At 59.4% G+C, this 13,958-nt stretch overlaps 1 protein-coding gene across 1 annotated transcript; it reads right to left on the minus strand.

The window, feature by feature from the left end:
- Positions 1 to 384: 384 nt before the first annotated feature.
- LOC112590323 (uncharacterized) lies at positions 385 to 8,346 on the minus strand. Its single transcript, XM_025306443.1, has 4 exons — positions 6,174 to 8,346; positions 3,895 to 5,720; positions 1,303 to 1,415; positions 385 to 964 (listed from the first exon to the last, which is right to left on the minus strand). Exons 1-4 carry the CDS (start codon positions 8,344 to 8,346, stop codon positions 385 to 387), a joined length of 4,692 nt encoding a protein of 1,563 aa, XP_025162228.1.
- Positions 8,347 to 13,958: the final 5,612 nt, after the last annotated feature.

A 13,958-nucleotide genomic window follows, 5' to 3' on the forward strand; every position in this document is an offset into this window, starting at 1 on the left:
TGGCGACGAATCGATGAAAATGCTTCAGCTGTTGACGATGTAATGAGCGCGTTAACTGAAATAGCTGCTAAACTACGCGACTCTACTACTTTACCAGCTCTACTACTTTAGACGGCGAGAACCGATCGTGCCGCGAATCGATAGTTCGCCTGAAATTGTTACGTACTGGTTGGCGCAAATTTTGCCTCCGTTCTGTCGGCGCTTTTGTTACTATGTGAACGTGGTGCGACCGCAACAAGCATCGTCATAATTCTAACTTGCGACGATCGCTAGCGGTAAAATGTTGTTTTCTTATGCTCTCCAACAATAAAGCGAGCGCGGGAGAAGGGGATTGTCGTGGAACGAGAAATAAAGAAATTTTTTTTTCCTCGTTTGGGTTTTATTTCATTCACCTCGTTTCCAATCTCGCGACTCGTCGTCGAACGCCGTCGACGAGGCGGGCGCGTCGACGGTGCCTTTCAGATAATACGCCACATCGCGCAGTAACAACGAATCTCGCATGTACAGATCACCGTGCGCTACGGTGCACATCTGCGCCGCCCATTTTAGGCCGCTCGCGAAGTACGAGCTCTTGGGCACGTGTTTGCTCACGATCACAAAATCGTCGAGGTATCGCTGATACGCGGTTTCCTGGTCGGGCGAGCATTCGCGAAAGATGTCCGACTGCGGCGCGGCCGCCTGTGCCACGTTGGCCGCGGTGCGCTCGTGCAATGTCACGAGATCGCGCGGAGTGCCCTTTGCACCCGAGTGAACGACGAGCCAGTTTTCCAGACAAAGAGCGTTTTTGTCCGAGATAACTATCGCTCGATCGGGCGCTTCGATCGAGCGTCGGAACAAAACATGTCTCACTCGTTGAATAAAGGCCTCGCCGTCGTCGCTGCCGCGAATGCGAACCGCGCGCACGAAGACCAGATCCAGCACGGGACATTGTCGCCACACGGATTCGCACCACCATTCTTCGGTGCTTTCGCAGTTGCGAATGTTCCTCGAATCATGTCTCTTCGCTTTGTCGATCGGTCGTCGTCGCCAAATATCCGAAATTACCCGCGCGTAATCGTCGTACCACGGACCGAAGAGAGCGCGAGCCCGTCGTCGAGCGGCGCGCAAACGCCGAATGTTCAGTCTCGCGTGCAATAGAGAGCTCGCTTCGCACGGCGATACATCGTCCGCGCCGCGACCGAACGTTCGTCCGCGCGAGACTCGTTCGGTCGCGAGTTCGACCACGGCGCGCGTTTCGTCGCGCGCGTCGTCGAACGCCAACACGCGAAACGTCCAAAAGTGCTTTGGCAAAACGTGAATCACGGAATGTCACCAAAGAGAAACGGATCGCGCAGACGTCGCAATTCGTACGCCGACTCGATGCCTCTCAGGATCATGATCGTAACGGCGTCGCCGTCGAAATCGGCGTTCAGATGCTTCAGCACGAACGGCGATATGTGAACGGAGTCGTTGTGTTCCAATCCGCGCTCGTAGACGTACACTCGCTCGACACCGATCACACTTTTTTTTTTTTTTTTTTTTTTTGACGAGGAGGAAATCCATCATGGATACCCTGACCCTCGGGGAAGGGCCAGGGTTATGCCGGACTCCTACCGGCTAAAACCTCCCCGGGTGGCGCTGCGAAGGGACTTGGGTCGGGGCCCCGGTGCCACGTAACTGCTAATCGGGGCCCCGAGTCCAGGTTCGCACCTTCTGTCCCTGAGGGGCGGGGCGGGGGAGGGGGGAAGCCGACCCTAGGGTCCGCTTCGACCGCCGCTCCCCCAGGGGAAGGGGGAAGCCGGCCCGAGGGCCCGCTTCGACCGCCGTTCCCCTTTCCCACCCCTCACGCCTCGTCTCTTTGGTCGGGAAGGGGGAAGCCGGCCGAGGCCCGCTTCAACCACCGTTCCCGACCAGACGAGGCGCCGCCAATTGAAGAACGTTGTGTGGCTGACTGACCCACCGTATCAGCCAGCCACCCTACCTTGGGAGGGCTGGTTGGAGCACCGGGAGTCCCCGCCCGGTGCCCCACCCTCCCGCCCGGCGGTTGCGGGGAGATGTACTCTCCTAGCCGCCGGGCTCTCCCCACCTCCGCGGAGGAATGGGGCGGGGGGTCCTAGTGACCCCCCTCCCGCATGTCCGACTGGTCTGTCGGACCTGCGATTCAGGGGGGGGAGGGGCATTATTTCGGTGATTGATCAATCACCGATACCCTCTCCCCCCCCTTACTCTCATCCGACGCCCGTTCTCGCGGGAGTCGGTGGTCTGCGGGTTTGGGGCCTAGGCCTTAGCCTCTGGCCCCATCCGCTCCCTTCTCCCGTCGCTGCCGTTGGTGGGGCAGCGAGGGGTGGCGGCGGTGGCGGTGCCACATCCACCCCTACTGCGGGGGCGGCCAGTGTTGCTACCGCCGCCATAAATGGGGCGAGCCTACGCAACGCCACCACCGCCACCCCTCTCTCTCTTATGAGGGCTCCCAACTGCCCCCTCCAGTTTGTTCCTCTCAACTTTCCTCTTCTCGCTCTCCTTCTTGGAGGAGGAGCAGGAGGGTGAGGAGGAGGCGGAGGTGGTGGGCTGCGCCCCCAACCTCCGGAGTTCCTCCTCCTCCGAGGAGTCTGCATCCCCCTCCCTGCTCCTGCTCCTCCCTCCTCTCCATTGGCGGTGGCGGTCTCTCCGCCTCTTCCGCCTTCCCCTTCCCTCTGCTCTTCGTCTCTCCTCCTCGGCCTCCTCCTTCTTCTTCATTACGCCTTCGCAGAAGGTATTAAACGCCTCCCATTTCTCTTCGCTCCCCAGTATCGCCCGGACTATACTGGGGAGCGAAAGGTCTCCACCTAACTGCCTTTCCACGACTCCGCGCTCGTTGCTCCAGGCCGGGCATTCCTGGAGCGTATGCTGCGCGGAGTCGTGGCCATTCCCGCAGTGGTGACAGGCGGCTGTGCGCTCCTTTCCTATTCGGCACAGGTACTCACCGAAGCAGCCATGCCCGGTGAGCACCTGTGCCGCCCTGAAAGTCAGGGCCCCATGGGCCCTTCCCACCCACTCGAGCAGGAAGGGCCGGACGGCCTCGACGGTCCTCCTCCCGTATCTGGCATTGGCCAGACACCTCTGCCATCTTTCGAGGAGGATCCGTCGAGTCTGGTGCTTCATCTCTCTAATCGTCCTGGCGAGCGGTATGTCCGCCCCCCCTCTTCTTAGGAGCTCGCGCTTCCTGTCGTACATACGTTTGTACGACAGGGCCACGAGCTCCATGGGGGGCATGCTCGCCAGGACTGTCGCCGCCACGCAGGAGACGGTCCGGTAGCACCTTGCTACCCTGGCCGCCAGCCCCCTTTGCACTTTGCGCAACCGCGCTTGCATCGGGCGACTGGCGGCCAGCGACTCGGCCCATACCGGCGCTCCGTACATTGCGACGGAGTTTAGAATTCCTGCGTGGAGGCGACGTGCCTTCATTTCCGGTCCCCCGACGTTGGGCATCAACCTGCCCAGGTTGATTGAAATCATCCTGAGTCGGGGGACCAGCCTGTTGAGATGCTCTTTGAAGCACCAGGTGCCGTCCAGGGTGAGGCCCAGATATTTCATCTGGGCCTCTATGGGGACCCTGACTTGGCCTATCCTGATTTGGGCCTGGGGTGGCTTCATGCCCCTGGCGTGAAAGAAGATCGCCTCCGTCTTCCTTTCTGCCACCACCAGGCCCAAGTTGCGGATGGAGCGCACAACCGCCGCCACCGCTAAGTTGGCCGTGTGAACGGCTTCCCCCCAGTCTCTCCCCCCGGCTAGGACGAGCGTGTCGTCGGCGTAGCACAGCGTGCTACAGCCGGGGGGGAGGGCTGTCCGGAGGACTGAGTCGTAGCCTATATTCCATAGGAGGGGCCCCAATACAGATCCTTGTGGGACCCCACGACTCATCCCCCTCTCTCTTACCGTGCCATCGGCGTCCTTCCACGTGAGACGCCGACCCCGGAAGTAGTCCTCTATGACGGCCGTGAGGTAGGGTGGGAAGCGGAAATAACCCCTCATCGCTTGCACCACCCTACCCCAGGGCAAGGTGTTGAACGCGTTCGCGATATCCAATGATACCGCGACCGCCACCCTGCCCTCCGACACTATGGCCCCCGAGAGGGACTTGAGATGCAACACTGCGTCCACAGTTGATCTGCCCTCTCGGAAGCCATATTGGCCGTCACCTAAGTCAGGACCCTCCCGGGACATATGCCTCTTGAGGCGGGCTGCTATTATGCGCTCAAAGAGCTTGCCCGCCTCATCCAGGAGGCATATGGGCCGGTACGCGGAGGGGGATTCCTCCGGCTTGCCCTCTTTTCGGAGGAGGACCACGTTGGCCCTCCCCCAGACTGGGGGGAATCTTCGTTCCTTCACTGCCCTGGTAAATAGGCGGGCGAGCCTGCCGCTCATGTACCCTGAGGCCAGGGTGAGTACACGGCCGGGGATACCATCGGGTCCCGAAGCTTTCCCGCTCTTGACCCTTTTGGTAGCCTCGGCCACCTCCTCCTCGGTGACTCCCGGAACCTCCCCCTGTTGTTCGGGGGAGGGGGTTACGTACTGGGTGATGGGGTCTTCCCCCCCAACCGGGAATAGGGTCCCCATCACCCGTCCCAGGAACCGGGAGTCAAGCGTCTCCGTCAGAGGGGGCGCCCATGGTCTCAGCTTTTGCATCACCATCCTGTATGGGCGCCCCCACGGATCCGCGTCCAGCGAGAGGAGGAGGTCGTCCCACCCCTTTCCTCTGGCCACCCCTATGGCGTTCCGGAGTTCCTTGGCTGCAGTGCAGAACTCCTGCCGGGCGGCCAGAGTGACCTCAGGGTCCGCGTCCCGGCGTACCGCTCGGAACGCGCGCCTGAGGTGGACCGACCTCCGCCGCAACGCGGCAATTTCGTCGGTCCACCACCAGGCGCATCGTTTTGGGCAGGCCCTGACTCCGGGCATGGAGGCATCGCACGCGAGTGCGAGCACCTGCATAACCTCCATGACCTCAGAGTCAAGGTCCTGCCCGTCCTTACATTGTGGCCAGGTGGAGCCCATCAGGGAGATTTCTAGGTCCTCCCTGTTTAACTGGGCTAGGGCCCATCTACCGGGCCGGGGTCCGTCCTTATTACGGGGCCGTAGGCCATCGGGGGTGACGGAGAGCTCCATCTCTATTAAGAGATGGTCGGATAACGATTCAAGCTCCTCCGCCACCCTCCAGGTCCGCACCCTTCGCAGGGCCGAGGGGGTTGCCCAAGACAAGTCGATAATAGACTCCCCCCTCGACCCCACGAATGTGGATTTTACACCATCGTTCATTATGTGCAGACCTAGGCCCACGGCCCAATCCGCTGTTACCTCCCCCCTCCTGTCATCGCGCCGGGAGCCCCATAGCTCCGATTTGGCGTTAAAATCGCCGGCGACGATGACAGGACCTGGGAGATGTCTCTTGATGACATCTCCCATTTCTTGGAGCCTGGACTTGTAATCCACCAAGCCCAGGCCCTTTGCTGGGGGGAGGTATACCCCGACCACGGTGATGGCTCCCCACCTGGCCACAACGAATCCCCTGCCACGATCCACGTATTTGGCAGGGGGTGAGCGGCTGCTCGCCTTCCACACAATAGCGACAGAGCCCAACTCGTCCCCGAACCATCTACGGTTCCTGGGGACATGGTGGGGCTCTGCCGCTATTCCTAAGCCTGCACCGCGCTCTGTCATAGTATGCTCGAACAGGGGGAGCGCTTGACGGGCGCGGTGCAGGTTCCCTTGTAATAATTTAGTCTCCATTATCTGGTACCGTGATTACCACCACTTTTTCCCCCGGCTGTTCGCCGTCGGTATCCTCTCTCTCTGTAGGCCTCACTCTCTTTTCCCCCCTTTTCTCATCCACCTCCATGCTCCCACCTTCAGTGGGGACACGTGTGGGGGGCGAAAGAGGGAGCGAGGTTCTCCGCTTCCTTTGAGGGAGAGGAGGCTGGGACTCTGGCTCCAGTTCCCTATTTGCCTCCTTCTCCCTCTTCTTTCCTTCCTCCTCTTTCCTTTTCCCCTCTGGGGATGCAGGAGGGTCTCGTGGCGGCGGTGCGGTCGCCATACCCCCTTCCACTGCATCCCCAGGGACATTCTTCCTCCTCTTGGGGGACGGCAAGATGGTCCCCCCATTCTGTGGTCTGCCTTAACGCCGGCCTCTGCGCAGAGTTGGCACCTGGCTCTCGATTTACACTCCCGAGCCAAGTGACCAGGTTCTCCGCATCTATAGCAGTTTGCCCGCCTATCAGTGTTGCTTTTACAGTTTGTTTGCACGTGCCCTTTTTCTAGGCACCTGTAACATTGCAGGGCCCTTGCCTGCAGTAGCTCTGCCTTTGTCTGCGTCCATCCAATCCTAACACTGCCTATCTCTGCAACCCTCTTGGCCGCCGCGAGGGGGCACTGTATCCACAGTGTCCGGTAATTATTATAGGCTGTTCTCAAACTCCCGGTCTTCACCTCTCCTACTTTACATCCCCCTGCCTTAGCCACTGCCTCCGCCGCCTCGCTCTCCGTAGTGGATATCTCCAGCCCTTTCAATCTGAGTTCCCCCATTTTTTGCGGCCTGCTTACTCGTGCCCTATCTGTCAGGACCTCCTTCAGTTTGTCCGCCAGTATATCCGCCTGCTTGCTCCTTTCTTCGCCTGGTATCTCGATCACGAGTGCTCCGGTGGCCCCTACTCTAGTCTTTATCTTATTGATACCAATCCCATCTAGATCTATCTTCCTTTTCGCTTCTGCCAACAGGTCCTTGTATTGTCCCTTTTCTGCTGTTATTGTCACCGCCGCCGTGTTGGGGACTCTCCTCTTGTTCTTCTTCCCCTCTTTCTTTTCGGGAATTACCACCTTTTTAACGATTTCTTTCCTCCTCTGCTCTTCTTTCTCCCTCTTCTTTTCTCTCCTGCCCACCACTTTCGTCCACATTTCCTGTGGTTTAGGTGCCTCCTCCCTGCTATATTGTGTTTGTTGTCCCTTTCTCGTAGGTGGAAGCTGAGGGTACTCTTTATTATAGTTGTTTCCCTTGTTTTGTGCCCTTCCCTGATCCCTGGTTTCTTTCACCTCTCCTTTACCTTTGTTCCCCCAGGCCCCCTGTTTGGGAGCCTCCTGTGCCTTCCACTCGTTCAAGGCTTGGAACACTATCTTTGACACCTTCTCCCCCAGAACCTTCTCTTCTCCTTTTACTAATTCCACCCTCTTTTCCACCCTAACTTTGGTTTTCAGGGGGACAATTTCCCTGATCTTGGGACCTGCTAGTCTATTCGCGACCCTGGCTTCCCTCACCGGGTGTCTCCTTACCGTTGGAATCAGTCCCTTCTGGATTTCTATGACTCCAGTCAGGACTTCCTCCTCCTCCTCCATATCAACTATAGGTGGCGTGATCGCCCTTCCTTTTCCTTCTGTGCGGATCAGGGGCGAGGAAGCACCCGCCATTTGTTGCGGTGCCTCCTTTATACCCCGACCCGCACTTCCCGGTTGTTTCGAGGGCGGGGAGGATACCACTGCTTCATGCAGTGGTGTCTCCCTTATACCTCGGAGCATCTGTTTCACCTCCTCTAATTCCTTTCTTACCTCCTCTAGCGACGTTTTCAGGTCTACATTCTCCGTCCGTAGTTCTTCTATCAGATCGAGATTGCCTCCGCATTTGTCCTGCGCCATTTGCATAGCCAGGACATTTGCTCCTGCCGTTATGGCTGCGGCTGCGTCTCTGAGGACCTTAACATGGGTTCCTTTAAGGCTCTTCGATTTCTGCGAAAAACCGAGGACCTTAGCGGACGCTTCAAGAATCGTCGCAGTTATATCGCGGAAGGGAGCCTCCTCCAGGTGTTCCGTCAGCCTTCTAATTTCCGCCTTATATTTCCTATTGGCGGTACAGTCTAGGAACTCCTCCGTGGGATTTTCCAACCCTTTCAAGAGAGCTTCCTCTCTCTTCTGCTCCATTATGGCAAGTTTCCTTGCCATGAATTCCTTCTTCAATCGGTATCCCCCAGTTGTCTCGGGCCTGCCCTTACCTCTGGTTGCCTTCTCTACCAGACGTTCTTCGTCTGTATTTCCTTCGTCATCTCTGGGGATTTCCCATTTCCCTTCCTTTTTTCTGGTGACTTTTCCACCGTCATCGGAGTCTTCTTCCTTAGAGGTGGCGAACGGCGTTGAGTCATCGACCTTGACGGGCGATCGGGACCTATCGCTGTTGTCGGACTCTTCCGCCTTCCTCTTCTCTAGGAGCCTTGCGCTCCTGAGTCCCTCTCTCCTAACCGTCACCTGGCTATTGCCAGGTCGGCTTCTCATGTCCTTTGGGTTTGCCTGGGTCGTCTTATTTATTTCCATATCCGATGAATCATAATTTGAGGAGGTAATATAATCAGTCATTGTGGTTTAAAACCCACCACTCTGCACGGCTCCGGTGCCCGGGCATGCCCGCATCCCCCCGGCAAGGGGGAGCCTCCGAGTTCCCCCGGAGGAGCACCATATGGCACGGGCCGACGGAATATAACATCGTCGGCACAGGCCTCCCGCCCCCTACACGCGCCCTGACCACCATCTCTGGTGGCCAGACCGCTTTCGGGGGTCCCACACCTCCGACAATGTGGGCACCGTGCAGAGCGCCGCCACGCGGGGGGCCCCATGGAAGGAGATAGTTCACCGGTGTCGCACCCCACCGGGAACGTCTCCCCCATGGCAGCCAGCGTGCTCGCGCCGCCCGAGGGTCCGCTTTAGGATGATGCGATCGCATTCCCTCGGGCACAGCACACAGGGGCTCCGACCCCGCCTCGGAATACGTCCGAGCGGCCCGGAGCACCCCTCCACCCCCCGGGTACCGCGAGGGGTTCCAAACCCTCGCGGTGTGCAGACCCGGGTGTGGGTACCTCTCTCCGCCTGGCCGTGGCCAGGACGGATGAGGGAGAGGATCGTTCCCTTCGGCTGCCGGAGCACCGGCGTGCAATGCCTCCGGGAATGAGTCCTCTGGTTGGCGCCAGAGGGTGTCTCGACCCCGACCTCGGAATACGTCCGAGCGGCCCGAGACACCCCTCCACCCCCCGGGTACCGTGGGGCAAGCCCCACGGTGTGCAGACCCGGGTGTGGGTTCCTCTGTCCGTCCGACCGAGGCCGAACGGGTGAGGGAAGTCGGGGAGTCCACCTTCGAGACGAAGGTGGGGTCCTCTCCCCTCGTCACCCTAGGGTGCCCCGACCCCGACCTCGGAATAAGTCCGAGCGGCCCGGGACATCCCCTCCACCCCCCAGGTACCGTGGGAATAGTCCCGCACGGTGTGCAGACCCGGGTGTGGGATCCTTCGTTCGCCCAGCCGTGGCTGGGACGAGCGAGGGAGAGAGATCCTCCCCTCTTCGGCTGCCGGAGCACCGGCGTGCAATGCCTAGGAGGGTGGGATCTCTCAGGACGCGGCAGCGTACCCCGACCCCGACCTCGGAAACGTCCGAGCGGCCCGGAGTACCCCTCCGCATCTCAGGCACCACGGGGGAGGAGGATCCCCATGGGGTGGAGCCCTGGATGCGGGTACGTCCCTCCGCCCCGGTCTAACCGTAACGGTCCAACCGAGGCGGGAGGAAAGGGTTCTCTCTCTTCGGCTGCCGGCTAAAACCGGCGTGCAATGCCTCGGAGAGAGAGGTCCCCTTCCTGGAGCGAGTGTGGAGGAGGTCATCCCTGTCGGCTGCCGGAGCACCGGCGTGCAATGCCTTCAGGGATGATGATCTCCTCCCACCCGCTCTGTGACCGTGCTGGTCATGGACCAGGCTGGTCACTCAGCCCGGTCGGGTGCTCTTGGTCCAGTCCCTCCGTACAGACCACTCCGGCTTGGTAGAACCTGCCAGGGGCCGAAACCCCCGCCGGCACAGCTCTGTACATCATCGGGACCTTCAAGCCTCCCCACCACGTCAAGGTGGCACCCACGGGGAGGACACCGATCACACTGCCGTTGTGTATGCAAGGGTCGCGTTTCAGCACGAGACCGAAATTTGGAGCAACGTCGAAGTGGAATGCGCATCTCGCGTCCGGCCAGATCTCGTCAGCGACGTCGAACTCGCCATCGACCACGCCGTTGGTAGTCGCGCGCGAACGATCGTTCGATTCGCGGCGAAATCGCAAATGTCGTCGATCGCGCTCCACATCGGCCGAGAACAGTCTGACCGCGTGATGAAACGGCAGCGCTATGTGCCGCGGTGCCAGATACGGCGAAATCTGGATGTAACCACGAAACGTGTTCCTCAGTGGATACGTAACGAGATAATGGACGAAGCTCTTGCAGGTCTGTAGAAAATTTTTGACTGTGCCTCCTTTGTCAGTCAATATCTTGTCCACGTCGTTGCCGAAGCGCAGTTGATTGTACATGGCGACGCTGCAGTACTCGTAGGGCGGAGCGATAGCGACGTCGCCGGTGGTCGCGCGTCGCGTCGTAACGACAGGTTCCGTGTTTGCGGGTTCGCTTTCTTGAGGCGCCGTTCGACACGCCACGCACCCGAGCGATTCTATGGACGACGGCGGTATGTTGTGCGATCGCCGTCGCGATCGCGTCGTCGCGATCTGCAACGCTCGTCGATCGAGCGTAACGAGTCGCATCGCTTTCGCATCGTCGACGACGGTGACTCGAGTCGCCGCTGCGAGCGTCGTCGTCGCTCGCGCGACACGCGACGCGACGTTTGCACCCTACGAGGTATCGCAGCGCGTTCGTCGCCGTCGCACCGTCCGGGCGTGTCAGCGCGAGTGACGGAGACGCACAAGCGATCCTTTGTCCCTGCGCGAACGAGCGTCATTCGTCGCGTTATTTCAGCAGTACGAAGTCTTGCAGACGAGCGGGCTGCTTCGACACTCGAAGCGGTCGTCGCGGCAGCGTTCGCGTGGCCGAGGGCTCGCCGTTCGTTCTCGTTCGTTCTCGAGATTCAACGACGTCGCGCATCTTCTCGATCATGGTCCTCGTGTCCTTTAAACTGACCAGGTGGTTCTCCAGTTGCTTGTTGATCCGTGAGTGCGAGAGCCGCAGGTGCGAGAGCCGCGTGAACATCACATTATCCACCGCACTCGCGCTCAGACTCGAACCTATTTCGCTCCTCGCGTGCTGACCCTCGTTGTCGATAGGCACGATCAGTCTTACACCGTACAAATGTTCAGCCGCGGTGATGACGTCCTTGGCCCGAAGCGTGAGGCCGGTATTGACTGATGCGCTGCCGCATCGAATCACCGACATGAGCGCGTACGCCAACACATTCGCGATCGCTTCGAACACCTTGATGTTCAGCAGCACCAGACATTCGCGCGGTCTTTGCAACGACACGAAGCAGTTCAGGCGAACGAAGTGATGCAGACTGTACGCTCCGTATGGCAGTTCGCCCCTGTCATACTCATTGTCGAGCGCAGCGGTTCTGTCGCTATCCGTTCGTCGCTTGCGTCGTTTACTGCCGTCGCCGCAATTCTCGGGAAACGTCATTCGCGACAGAGGATCGGCGAGCAATTGTACCGAGTCGATCGGGTCGAACGACGGACGTTGCCGCGGCAGATCGATCGACACGAAGTGCGACGGTAGCAACCGTTGAATTTGTCCGTCGCTCATATGGTGCGATTATGTCTTGCGGATCAGATTGGCGAACAAAATGTCGCACAAGAGTCGCATGCACCAACGAGCCGACGCGGAAACGCGAGTCTTGTCGGCGACATCCAATCGCGCGACGTCGCCTCTTTTCTTCGCTCGAAGTGTACGCAGAGCGCATCGAATGGTCTTGTCGACAGCGGATTTTTGCATTATCGTCGAGCCGGCGCCGAAATTGTCCCCGGTGAAATCCGGCGCGATCAGTCGACGCAGATCGTCCCGCGTGATCGAACTCGTATGACATACGGTCATGGCGCGCGTCATCAGTCGCACCTTACGATAGTACAACTGTCGCATCAGTTGAATGTACTCGCCGATGCTATAGGGCGGACGACCCTTCCGTCTTGCGAATACGACGAACGATATGGAGCGAGCCGTCGCGACGAGTCGTCGCAACGTGGCGACGCGCGATTCGACGAACAGTCGCGATGTTCGCGACAGTCTCTCGTCGTCGCAAGCCTCGTCCCATTCATGCTGCATTTCGATCAGACGAGTCAACGTTATCTCCGATACGAAACTGACGTGCGTTCGAGCCGCCATCGCGGTCCGAGTCGCGTCATCGTCGACCTTGGCCTCCGTCGATTCGAATCTGATCCTCTTAGTTGTTTGACTCGATGACGATGGCACGGCGCTGCGTTGTCGCGGTTTCTTCTTCGCCGACGATCTGAGCAGGTTCAGTTTCTTGCCGCCGCCGCCGCGATTCACGAGCTTCGCGGGTTCCGTTGTCGAGCCGATGATGGCGTCGGGTGGTGTCGGTGTCGCGGCCAAACTCGCGGGAATGCTAACGACAGTGCTGCAGTCGCCTCGTTGTCGATCAGTCACCGTCGACATCGTTCTCACGGACGATCGATCGCCTCGATCGCGATGTGACGGCGAATCGGTCGAACCTATTCGTTCGAGCGATGACGTCGTTGTCTCCGGTAGCGACGTGTCCGTGAGAATGCGTCGGAACTGCGATTGCACCAGCAACGAATTCAAGAAATCGTCGTTCGTCGCTGACGACGAATTCGCGCCGTCGAGCATGGACGTCGCGCTCTCGCTCGTCATGGTCGCGACGAGAGCGCTGTCTTCGACTCGGAGAGATGCGCGACGTGCGATCTGTCCTCCGGTGAAAGAGAGCGCGACACTCCGATTGTTGCTTATTGAAGAAGCGTCGTCCAGGTCGAACGTCCGGTGCTCGCCGTTGAACTCGAACTCGCGCGATCTACCCGTTAAACGGCGCTTTTGATGATCTCGTACAGACACGCGTTCACGTAGCGATTCGTATGTCGTCGATCGCGGTGATCGAGATTCTCGCGCAGACACTCGATCGACGCACCGTGCAGAAATCGATAGCCGGCGTAGATGCGACGCAACGCGTGAAAACTCAAACCGCGCGATTTCGAGCGACCGACGGCCGCGTTGTAGAATCGGGCTAGTTGGCGATCGAGATCTCGTCGCAGCGTTCGCACGCTGAACGGAATCGACAGCGAGCCGTCGATCTCGACCCAAGCCACGAACGCGTCGAGACACGATCGCACAGCGTGCTCATCGGTGTCATCGGTTCGTCGTCGACGGTCGTCCTCGCGATCGACGGAGCGACTCGCCCGAACGGCATCTTCATTTTCGTCGGTCGGCAGCGATCGCTCGTCGCGACGATCTCGCAGCAACAGCTCCGGGATCTCGATTCACCCGAGTTTGCGCGTTTTGCGTATCTTTATGACGCATACCCCGCGATCGCGCAACTGCGCGATCGTGACTTTCGCGATGTCGGACAGGCGTTTGCCCGTGCACGCGAGCATGTAGAACACGTAGAGAAACGCGCGATGGCGCGCTAACGACGAGTACGACGCGGTAGCATCCAACGCGTCGTCGCAACGGCGAGTCAACGACCGCCGCGGTCCCACGGCCGGTGACGTCGAAACGCGTATCTCGATCTCGCATCGATGTAACATAAGATCGTATTCGCGTTCCGTGAACGTCAATCGTCCGTCGCTCTTCAGCGAAGCACCGCCGACAGTGATCTCCGTGGTAGCGGCGACTCGACCGTGCGACGCGGTAGCGCAACGAAGCCAGATCGCGCAGCGTGACGGCGCGATCGTTTCGTCGCTTCGCCGCGATGGCCCAGATCGATCGCACGCAATTGTCGGAGTAACGTTCTCGGTACAGCCAACGAAAAAAATCGACGAGTCGATCGCTTGACATTTCTGCAGCTAGATTCCTCAATCTCGCGACATCGCCGTCGTTGTTACCGGACGCTCCGTCGGCGTTGAGAAAACGACCGATCAATCGCCAGATCGAGAGTTCATTGCGTCCCGATTTGGTCGTTTTTCGATTCGTCATCGTTCGCAAAGCCGACTTATGGCTCGATATCGCGAAACGCATGAGCGCGATAACGACGGAACC

The sequence above is a fragment of the Harpegnathos saltator genome, unplaced genomic scaffold (assembly GCF_003227715.2).
Source record: "Harpegnathos saltator strain DR-91 unplaced genomic scaffold, Hsal_v8.6 scaffold78, whole genome shotgun sequence".
In the NCBI taxonomy this organism is placed as follows: Eukaryota; Metazoa; Arthropoda; class Insecta; order Hymenoptera; family Formicidae; genus Harpegnathos; species Harpegnathos saltator.